This window comes from Microplitis demolitor, chromosome 1 (assembly GCF_026212275.2).
Source record: "Microplitis demolitor isolate Queensland-Clemson2020A chromosome 1, iyMicDemo2.1a, whole genome shotgun sequence".
NCBI classification, from domain to species: domain Eukaryota; kingdom Metazoa; phylum Arthropoda; class Insecta; order Hymenoptera; family Braconidae; genus Microplitis; species Microplitis demolitor.
Genome location: NC_068545.1, coordinates 19,272,308 through 19,284,026, shown reverse-complemented (window position 1 = coordinate 19,284,026; position 11,719 = coordinate 19,272,308). Strand labels below are relative to the sequence as shown.

The window sequence follows — 11,719 nt, the reverse complement described above, 5'->3', positions numbered from 1 at the left end:
AATAAAATGGCCCACGTTTTTTATTACTGGGTTACTTTTATGTCATAACAATAAATATATAATAAAATAAGTGATACTTTTGGTATTTAAATATCGAAATTTTTAATTTATTAAATGTATGCAGTTATTTGTAAATTTTGAAAATAAAAAATTTTAAAAATGTCACAAGAGGACTTTAATTTTATTAATCATTCAGGCGCTGAAGTAAGTAATGTTATTGATAAATTTGAAATTGAAATCATTAATTTAGTGATGTAAATTACAGGTATGTAAATAAATAATTATTATTTAAAAAATGTAAATTTTCTTTTAGTTTATCAGATCGAATAAAGGCGGGCTTAAAATTATTTACAAAAATCATATGTACACTTTTCATAAAAGAACAGCTAAAAATATAATATGGAGGTGTGTTAAAAGATCGGCACACTGTCGTGGAAGTATGCATACAACAATAAATTACGATGAACCTCGTGAAAAAATTCCTCATGATCACCAACCAAATCTCGCTGCCGTTGAAACTGCGAGAAGTAAATTTGAATTCCGTCAACAAAGTGATCGTGATGATAACCGAGTTATTGATGACGATGACTGTAATTCAGATAAAATAATTTCAAATAATCAACAAAATGTCTCAACTAATGAAGGTAATTTATAATTTTCATCCGTACTAATTAAATAAAAATTATTATTGTATTACCAACAGTTGAAAAACAAGAAACTATATAAAATTACGCGGTAAATTTAAAATGTATAGTTTAATAAACTGGAAGTATTTTTAATAATAATTTTTATTTAATTACTTTTTAATACATTAGCACTTTAATTTTATAAATAAATTTATATATTTTATTTTTGTCTGTAAATGTTAAATTACGAACAAGTAAAAATATAAATTAAAAATAAAGTTTGTATAAAGGAGACGAAAAATACATAACTAAAAGTTACATATATTGATGCAAATAGAAAATAAAGCTGTATATTTAAGGGCATTCTCAGACATTAAAAATTTTATTAATTAGTTGAAAAAAATTGAAGCATTAATTAAAAAAGGGAAAACGCAGTTGTAATTTCGCCGAGGTATAAATTTAAAAAAAATTTTACTTAGAGTTAATATCAATTGGAAGTTTTTATTGTTAACCAGGATCTTTAAATTTTAGCCTGCAAAGTTTAAAAATTTGAATTATAAAATTGAGATGAAGATTTTACTGAAATATATTTTCCAAATTTCGTTCAACTCCAAATTGACGTTAACTGTAAGAAATTTTTTAAAAATCTATACCTCCATGAAATTACCACTACGTTATCCTTTTTTCAAATAAGGTTTCAATTTTTTTTTTTTTTTTTAATTGATAAAAATTTGATACGCTTATGACAAATAAGTAATTGAACAAAAAGTAGTACAATGTAGTACAGTAGTACAACAATCAACACATGGTCCAAGAAGCAAAAACTATAAGGGTCAGCGAAGATTAAAAGCGGATGGGAAATCAAGCAAAACTCATCCATTTATTGAAATATACACGTGCAATACAATACAACATATATACATGTATGATGTATTCTACTAAGGGACGAAGACGAAAATATGGATAATGCGCCAGAACGATACGAGGGTGAGGGTGGAGAGAAGAGAGGAACCGGCGGTCGCACATGCGCTCACACGCCATTGCGTTAAACACCGATTTCGATTTTAGTCAGTCCCGGGTACGGCTTGTATTGGGGGAATCTGGGGGAATCGTATAAATCGTTAGTTTGTCGAGGGCCAGTGTGCACTCTAAACTTGGATCTATAACATTCATCAATTTGTATTTAAATAACTGAGTTATTAAAACAGAAAAATATTTAAATTAATAACTTAATTTTTTCGCCCATTTAAATTTTCAACATCAAGAACCAAAGGTACAAAGAAGATAAATATTTACAATTTATTTTTTCATACATAATAAATATCATTAAATTTATGTTTATATTTATTTGTGAAATATAAGTTGATTATGAGCCACAAGATTGTCCACAGTAACTATAACTTAAAAATTTAATTATCCTTATCACGACGCAGTCGATCGGCCATTTGCCGAACCGGTCAATCATTTATACTCCGAATAGGCTAGCTTGTAAATTGTAAGTGTAGAGTTTTATCTATTTATAAATATAGTTTATTAATTAATCAATATATGACATGGAATGCTTTTTTTTATTGCTCATAGTTACTATTATTACTATTGTATTCATTTAACCGTAAATGCCGTAACATTTACTTGAATGAATTGTAGTATTGTCTAGTCGGTCGATATAACATGCGGTGTGATCGAGTGTCGAGATATACATATTAAATATATATTTATATATATGTTACTGTACATATTTTTATAGCTTACAATATATGACGCTCGGTAATGTCAGTACATGTGATATGAGTAAATTTTTTTTTATCTGCCTTCACGTCTTAGACACACAGCACAGGAACAAAATATTAATATAAAAAATAAAAGTAATAAATTTTAAATATTAAATTGATAAATTAAAAGTACAAAGTCAAGTATCAGTTAAATTTTATTTTTATTTTTTTAGATAATTAAAGATGAGTATGAATGTAGCAGACAGACAAATTTAAAATTATAAATAAATAGAGTAAATAATTAAAAACATTAAATTTTAAAAAATGCGCATTTAAAAAATTTAAAAATTAATAAGTGAATTGTTTATAAATATTATTTTTTAAATTATTTACTTTATTTATTTATAATTTTAAATTTGATGTCTGTTACATTCACACTCATGCAAATGTAGCAGACATACAATTTTTTGAATTACATGTAAAAAAAATTAAATAACTAAGATAATAAAATTTAAAAAAATGCATGTACTGAATTTTGAATTGTCTAAACATGAATGTTTTTATTTTTATTTTGTAAACATTCCAATTTATTATTTGAAAATTAAAAAATTTTCAGATGTTCACTAACTTTACTATCATATTTTAAATTCATAAATTGTCTGCTACATTCAGTCTTAATTAAAAAGTAGAAAAAAATTATTGAATTATTGGCAACAAGGATAAGATTTTTAGTGAGTGTAGGGTTGAATTATGGGGGTTGATTATGTAAGGAAAGAAAATAAATAAGAGATATTTTATAATATTATAATATGTCATTATAAAGATTTTTTATATCTGAGTGTACAGTAGTGAGCTCGCGATGTTGATAATAATAGGATATATATAGTAGACAAAATGAAATATTTCGGTAAAACGAAGTATGTAATGAGTGCGACTGCGCGTATTTACTCCCTCTACTTGTTTTTATCTTGTTTTGTTGCTTTAGTTAATTAAATTATTGATAATATTTATTACATTAATTTTAATGAAGTATCAAAGGTTTTATAATATTATTTTATAAATTTGTCTGTTGAAAATAAATGTAAAAAGTAAACAACCGGTTTCGTACAAGACCCTTTCGATATAATTTATTTCAGGTCAATTGACCTTAGTATTGAAGAAATGAAACGGTCTTTGGTTAGTAGATAAAAAAAAATATAAAAAATTTAATCTTTAGGAATCAGTCATTGGGACGGAGTAATAAAATCCAGTAGAGTTTAAGCTGAGTAATAATTATTTTAAAAATAACACAAGTTGATTATTATCCATAACAATCTGCTGGGGAAATAATTGTAATGGCATCCAGTGGTGGATTATTCGTAAGTGGAACAACTCCTGCTACAAAACTTGGCTCTCGTTATCTCAGTTTGAGTGATCAATTATCAAAACGTCTGTTACAAGATAAATTGGAGAGTTCTATGAAATTCGAAGTTGATGACGAGGATGATGAGGACGATGACAATGATGGTGATGATGAATCTTATTTAAATGAATCAAAACCATTATCTACTGCAATAAATCAACAACCAGCTACCAGAGTACGTTCACACGCCCGGAGTCTCAGAGCGATGGCCAATCCAAGTGCTGTTTGGGCACATTTTGATTTGTGCGTTGAAGATCCACTTCGTGCCCAATGCCGCATCTGTGGATCTGTTGTCGTACGAGGTGGTGCTAATCCTCGTCAATGCGGTACGACCAATCTTCATCGACATCTAAGGGTCCATCATGGTGGTAGACTTATAGGCAGACGATATCATGGTAAATTTCATTGGAAAAACTTAAATATAGTGGAACAAATTAACATTCATTTATGCGACGTCATTTCATTACTTAAAAAAAAAATTATTATTAAAATTTTAGATGTTTGGAGAGTATTTTTTACTTTAAATTAATATATTTATATAGTAATTTTAAACTAAGACTATAATATGTTGAAAAATGGTAACACACTCATATCAAAATTTTAAATATATGATAAAGCTAAATTTATAATTTAGTATAAGGTAAAAGACTCAGTAACCTGATCAGGGAACTAGTATCTGATCAGTCATGTATTTGTATATCTATATTTACTAAATATAGGTATACAAATACATGAGTGATCGGGTACTAGTTCCCTGATTGGGTTCTGGGTCTCTTACTTTATTTAAACAAATTTGAATTAATGAGTGATTCTAATATTTAATATTAATAATTAGTAAGAATAAAAAATTTTGACAATTACTGAAAAAATTTTAAAAAATAGTTGACCGTGTGGACCGACTTCAAATCTTCTCGCTGTTTCTGAGCTTAGAGACCTTGAAAATCTTATTATTTGTAAATTTATGAGCTCTTCAAGTTAAAGAAACGCTTAGGCAGAAAAAAAAATTCGCTTCGCTGAAAGAAAGTAATTTTGTCCGACGATATCTTTAAAAAAAATCGTCCGATTTGTGCTAGACGCAATTGGCAAGACTTTTTGAGGCTTAGTTTTGATTAAATTTTAAAGCAAATCGATCGAGTGGGTTACGAGTTATCTAAAAAACCTCAAAAAAAAAGTTTTTATTTTTATTTTTAGTGCAACTCGTAAATTACTCGACCGATCGACTTCAAAATCTGGTTAGATTTAAATCTTGATGAGCCCTTTCGATTACCATCAATATTGTAGGACGTAAATTACACACACACACGGATGTCCATCCGAAAATACTCAGAATAGTTTTCCCAGGACCTCAACATGTCGAGATCTGATAAAAATTCGATTTTCGAAAGTCGGACCGAAACCAATAACTTTTTTTTTTTTTAAATTTTCAATTTTTATAGCGGGAAGTTTAAAAAATCAGTGTCTAGAATAATAATTTTTAATTTTACTAATTTTCACTTTATTGTTGAATTTTATAAATTAATTAGCTTCTACTAATGTTATAAATTCATATTTAAAAATAATAATATACATCTGGTTTTTAAAATAGTTAATAGTAATAATCGTAAGTCTACTAATTTTATCGATTTTATCATTAAAACAATACTAATTATTGATAATAAGTTTCAGTTTTTCCTATTTTATATTAATTTTTGACATTGAATTTTTTCCATATGCTATTGATATTATTTTTACTGTCAAATAAAAAATATTGAATTTACTAATAATATATATACGTATCGTATATTTCAGTGTTACAATCTCACACCCAAGGAATTCCGACCCAACCAAAACCAGTGAGATTAGCACAACAATCTGCAATCCGTCAACAAGCAAAAAATAGTCTACGTACAAAAAGTTATCAATCCCAACAACAACAACATGAACAACAGCAAAAGACTGTTGTTTTAAAAACAATTCCGTTGAAAGTAAAACAAGTTTCATCAGCTGGTACTGGTAAGACGTCATCAAAGTCACAGCCAGCTGCTAGAATACCTCAAAATACTACTTACCCTCAACAACCCACTGAGGTATAAAAAATTATTTATAAAATAAACAAATAAATAAATTTAAAGATTTATTGTATCTTTTATTTTTTAGGTTTGTTTAAGGTGGAATAGTTACCACAGTAACATGCAGAATAGTTTTCCATCACTTTTGGATTCTGAAGAATTTGTTGATGTAACTCTTGCCTGTGAAGGACGTTCACTAAAGTGCCATAAAATGATATTATCATCTTGCAGTGATTATCTCGCAGCTTTGTTACGTGAAAATCCATGTCAGCATCCAATTATTTTGATGAAAGATTTAAAGTTTTGGGAAGTTGAAGCACTTGTTAAATTTATGTATCGAGGAGAAGTTAATGTTGCTCATGACAAACTTCCTCAATTATTAAATGCCGCAGAAGCACTTCAAGTTAAAGGTCTTGCTGGACCTTGTCCATCGCAGGTATGTTTTCTTTTTCAAATACGGTCACCAGGAAGGAACGATTTCAAAATTCCCTGATATTACCCGGTTTTCTAGTAAAGTTTTTAGTATATTTTAATTGTCAATAATTAAATTTGATGATCAAATCATGCGAAGATCCAAAAAAAAGTCAATAAAATATATAAATAAGGCCTACTTTTAATTGTTCGATGTTAAAAATATGTAAGCTAGAGTATTTAATAAGAAATTGTATGGTTAAAAGAAATTCAAAATATTCTAGTCAAAAAAATTAAAGAATATTAAAAAAATTACAAATTTTTTAATTGATTTTCAAGAGGTTGTAACTTGGAAGAAAATGGTCGTACAAAAACAAAAAAGACAAATTGAAGTTTTAAGTGTCTAGTTTTCTGATACGGGCTTTAAATTTCTTTATTATGCGCGGTTTCGGAGTAATAAAAATCAGTCATAATTATCGAAAAAAAATTATTAAACGTAGACCGTTTGTAAGACGAGTAAAAATTTTGAAAATTTCTTTTTCGATAGTTTTCTTGGGATTACTTCGAGACGGTCCATATTAAAAAAAATTTCAAATTTGCCTTTTTCGTTTTTGTTGTATGATCGTTTTCCTTCGAGTCACAACCTGTTGAAATTTTTCTTATATTTCTTAATTTTTGTGATGAGCAGTATTGAAAAATTTTTACTATTGCAATTTAACTCCCGGATACTTTTCGAAATGTAAAATCACCACCTTGTAAAATCATATTATGGTTTCATTAGTTGATATTAATGACGATAATAATAATAATAATAATTATTGTTGTTATTATTATAGAATCAAAAACCACCAAATCTTGTACCTCAACCTAAGAAAACACAATCAACACCGCCTCAGGTATCAAAGCCTACACCGGAAACCAAAGAATCTAAAACCTCAGCATCAATACCCTCATTAACTAGTCCAAAACGCGTGCCAAAACGTCCACATCCACATCCAGAATCTAAAGATGTAATTAAACCACTTACTAAAATTCGTCTTCAAAGAACAACATCTACCTCATCACCGCCAGCAGTCAAACTAGAACCACTTGATATTCCTCTAAGTCCAACAGATATGTTTCCTGATAACAACGATGACAGTTCAATAACAAATTATGAACATTTGATGAGTATGCATGAAGATGTCCCCGGTAGAGATGAACCACTGGATAATACTGATGGTGATATTGAATTTTGTTCATTATCTGGACCATCGGATCTCAATGACGGCGATGAAAACATGGAATTTGTACCAACAGATTTTTTAGATCAAGAACAAGATATTGTTGAAGACGCTGATGGTGATTGCAGTAAGAGTAGTAATGAAGAAACAAGTGCCAAGGATATCGAACTTAAAGAAGTGGATGATGAAATAGAGGACAGAGAAGACGGCGTTAAGAATTATGATGATGGTCATGGATGTAAAGCTGAAATAACGTGAAACTTTTGTTGATATAATAATTAATATAAGACTTTTTTTTATTTATATTTATTCGAGAGGTACAAATTAACGCGTTAGTTTTTTCAGTTTTGCTTTCTTTTTTTTTAATAAAATATATATAAGTAAATAACTCTTTATAGCATTTTTTTAATTCGTGTATACTAATGATTGATTTCAAATACTACACTGTAAAAAAACCGGGGTAAGTCCAGGCGGTATAGGTGTTAACATTATCGTAGTAAATATTCTTTCCGGTGTTGAAAATATTTTATTTTGTGAATATTTTTATTTACTCGATCACTACAGTTAGACAGTTTTTTTTATTAATTAATTAAATTATTGGTGATTGAAATGGTGGGAACAAAATTGTGTAATTTTTAAATAAATGACGTATAACATACTTATTTAAATTACATAGCAAAATTTGAATTTCCTGCAAATAATATTCATTCAATTATTATTATATTATTTTATAAGTAATACATTTTTTTTTCTAATTTCAGTACGTAGAATTTTGTTTACACCGATTTAACACCACTTACACCGGAAGTATTTCATTTTAACTCGTAATGTTAAATTGAGTCTATTTTTAACAACGCTCTTTTTGCAGTGTATAGTTAGTTTATCTATTTTTTTTCTTGTAATAAATTATAAAAATATTTGGAATTTTTTTTCATTTATTTAAATATGATTTACATTTGTTAATTGAAAATTTTTGAAACGAATTCAAATACTATATTTTTAAAATATATTTAAATAGCATATTATCTGAATTAATTAACGGTAATCAATTTTTTATGCTTTAAGGAGTTATAATTATATACTTGTTGCCATAATTATTATCGATTTAGATTATTACTCAATCGAATTGCTTTTGTGATAATGTTTTTTTTTTAAAGATAGTCACATTTCCAAATACTGAACATTTTATAACCATTCAAAGGTTTATAATTTAATTATTGCTTAACTTTTTTTCTTATAAAGAATCATCTCAGGATCATTATAAATATACTCACAAAAACAAAAGTAAATTAAACTTTAAAGAAAACAATGAGACCACCTGTAATTTGAAAAAGATTTTATTTTTAACATGATTATGAGTGATGTGTGTGTATAAAAATTATTATATTAATTATTAAGAATAAATGTATGAATAATTATTAATAAGTAATTCTTTATGAAAAAATTATTATAAATTTAAAAGTAATTTAGAGTATAAAATTTTAACTTTATTCACTTGATAAATTTGATATAAAATGATTCAATATCTTTATAAAAATTAAAAATACGAAATATAGGTAAATTAAAAGACTTAATACCCGATCACTTCATGTATTTGTATATCTATATTTATAAATATAGATATATAAAGATATGAAGTAATGGGAAATGAAGTCTTTTACTTTACTATTGCATTTACATGAACATTGATTTAAATAATAATAATTTATAATTAATTAAATATAATGTATTTCAAACTTTAATTTATTAATTAACAGATTTTATTACTGAATAATAAAGTATAGATTTAATGTTTGATCATAAACTAAAAGCACTGTCATATATGTGTATAAAAAAAAATTCATATAATAAAATATAAATATAAAACTTGAAAATTTATAAAAATCATTATTGTCAATTCAAAATATAGATACTTGTATAAAAACTTGTAATTCATAAAAACAAAAGTATTAGAAATAAATAATTGGTTGTTGCATTTGAATTTCTATATGATTCATTATTAAATATTGAAATTAAATTTTTGTATTCGACTGTATGCCAGCATTATTTTAAATTAATAATAATTCATTTACAAAATATTGATTTTAAAAATAACATTCAAATAATTTTTATTTGGTGGAAATTCACTGAAACTTTGTCTTTAATTCAAATAGATTAAATACATTTACGATCATGTGTATTTTATATTTTTTTCATACATAAAAACAAACAGAGGTTCGAATGAATTATGTTATTAATAACCTAAAAAATTTTCAGTAACTGGTATAATTTCTACAATAAAAAGAAATAAATTATCATGTTTTAAAATGATTTAATTAATAAAGCATATATGAGGGCTGGGTATACTGGTAGAGTTGCAATTACATACCTCAACCTGTAATAATGATAGTTTACAATAAAATAATAAAATAATTTGTATTTACAATAGTAGAGATGATGCTAAAATTAGAAGATTAAATTTACCGCGTTAGTAATGAGAATAATTGATAAGTTCTTGATGAAAATAAAAAATTTCAAGTATACTTTTTCGTTGAATTAATATAATTATTGACACAAATAAATTTTAATAAAATTAGTGAATTTTAATTTGAAATTTCGCGCCATTGGCGCTGCTGCGCGTTGTTGTTTCAACGCTTAAATTTTTGCTAAAGTGGGGGGCGAGAGAATCGCAAATCGATTGCTGTGTATCAACTGGCGGTCCAATAGCGTCAGTCAGTATCATTTCGACACTCCACAACGGCAGTAGTAGTCCGGATTCTTCTTTACGTTTAAATTGAAGCACAGTATTGCAGTTGATTCGCGGAATAATCCATAAAATTTATTGCTCAAAGTTATTGTTTAATTAAAATTTCCAGCGTTTGTAAAATTTAAATTGTGCAAAGTGTTTGTGATGACGTTAAGTGTTGAGTGTTCAGTAGTAGCGTAAAGTTTTGCTGATTGCAGATGCTGATATCTTCCAAGTTCCTGATCAAAATCATCTGGCATCGTCTGGTGGGAAATAGCAGTTAAGTGACGTTTTTTAGCTGCAATACACTTGGAGCAATTTAATTCAAATCTCCAAGTGTATTAGGACACCCTTCTGCACATTATTTCCCCACCAAGGTTTGTTCAAACACTCAAGTGTTTTTTTTTTTTAATTTTTTAAATATTTTTCTATAATATTCTGCCGCCATTTTGTTTTGACTTACGATTTTTAGTTTTCTCTAATATTTAATAATTTATTTTTCAAATATTTAAATTTACCACGTTAGTAATGAGAATATTTAATAAATTATTGATGAAAATAAAAATTTTCGAGTATATTTTGTAGACTAATTAATATAATTATTGATACATATAAATTTTTATAAAATTAGTAAATTTTAATTTTGAAATTTCGCGCCAAGTTGGCGCTACTGTGCGTCGTTATTTCAACGGTCAAATGTTTACTACGTGGGGGGCGAGAGAATCGCAAAATCGATTGGTTAGTACCAACTGGCGGTCCAATAGCGTCAGTCAGTATCATCGACACCTTCAGTAGTAGTCCAGATCCTTCTTTGTTCTTTACATTTGAATTGAGACAGAGTATTATAGTGGCGCCGTGTAAAATTGTGCAGTGATTATAAAATTTATTCTTTATTAATATTAATTGTGCAAAGTATCTGTAGTGTAATTGAGTGTTCAGTGTTAGTGAAAGGTGTTAAGTGCTCAGTGCTAGTGTAAAATGTTGCTGATTGCTGATGTTGATATTTTCCAAGTTCCTGATCAAAATCATCTGGCATCGTCTGGTGGGAAATAGCAGTTAAGTGACGCTTTTTAGCTGCAATACACTTGGAGCAATTTAATTCAAATCTCCAGGTGTATTAGGACACCCTTCTGCATATTATTTCCCCACCAAGGTTTGTTAAACACTCAAGTGTTTTTTTTTTTAATTTTTTAAATATTTTTCTATAATATTCTACGGCCATTGTGTTTTGACGTACGATTTTTAGTTTTCTCCAATTTCTAATAATTTATTTTTCAAATATTTAAATTTACTGCGCAAGTAATAAGAATAATTAATACGGGTGCTACACCTGCTCGCAGCGCATTTCGGAATGCACCCTCACACTTATAAAATTTCAAACAATAATTCAAATTTTCCCGCCATTCAGTAATCAAAAACAGTACCAACTGTTAATGTTAAAGGTGGTCACACAAATCATTATAAAAACTACTAACACATGAATTAAAATACTTGTAAATAATTATGAATACATCCCCTACCAATTAATAAAAACGTGACACAATAATTTTTAAATAAAAATATTCAAAAGAA

The 11,719-nt window shown here is 27.3% G+C and overlaps 1 protein-coding gene across 7 annotated transcripts; it reads left to right on the top strand.

Annotated features, from left to right (window-relative positions):
* Positions 1–12: 12 nt before the first annotated feature.
* LOC103577417 (protein tramtrack, beta isoform) lies at positions 13–8,994 on the top strand. Of its 7 annotated transcripts, XM_053741848.1 has the most exons (6): positions 1,415–1,899; positions 3,555–3,696; positions 3,779–4,135; positions 5,529–5,806; positions 5,877–6,224; positions 7,036–8,992. In XM_053741848.1, the coding sequence occupies exons 3-6, from the start codon at positions 3,796–3,798 to the stop codon at positions 7,678–7,680; spliced, it is 1,611 nt and encodes a 536-aa protein (XP_053597823.1). In that variant the 5' UTR covers positions 1,415–1,899; positions 3,555–3,696; positions 3,779–3,795; the 3' UTR covers positions 7,681–8,992. The 7 variants fall into 7 exon arrangements, with proteins under 7 accessions (XP_053597818.1, XP_053597809.1, XP_008556267.1 ...); XM_053741843.1 differs by lacking the exons at positions 1,415–1,899; positions 3,555–3,696; positions 3,779–4,135 and adding exons at positions 13–204; positions 314–644 and having other exon boundaries at positions 7,036–8,994; XM_053741834.1 differs by lacking the exon at positions 1,415–1,899 and adding an exon at positions 554–644 and having other exon boundaries at positions 3,555–4,135.
* The last annotated feature ends 2,725 nt before the right edge of the window (positions 8,995–11,719 follow it).

Coding starts and splice junctions, on each gene's coding strand:
- LOC103577417 (XM_053741834.1), top strand. CDS start 3,673: ATGGCATCCAGTGGTGGATTATTCGTAAGTGGAACAACTCCTGCTACA. Junction 4,136..5,528: donor TATAGGCAGACGATATCATG/GTAAATTTCATT, acceptor CGTATATTTCAG/TGTTACAATCTCACACCCAA. Junction 5,807..5,876: donor ACCCTCAACAACCCACTGAG/GTATAAAAAATT, acceptor TTTATTTTTTAG/GTTTGTTTAAGGTGGAATAG.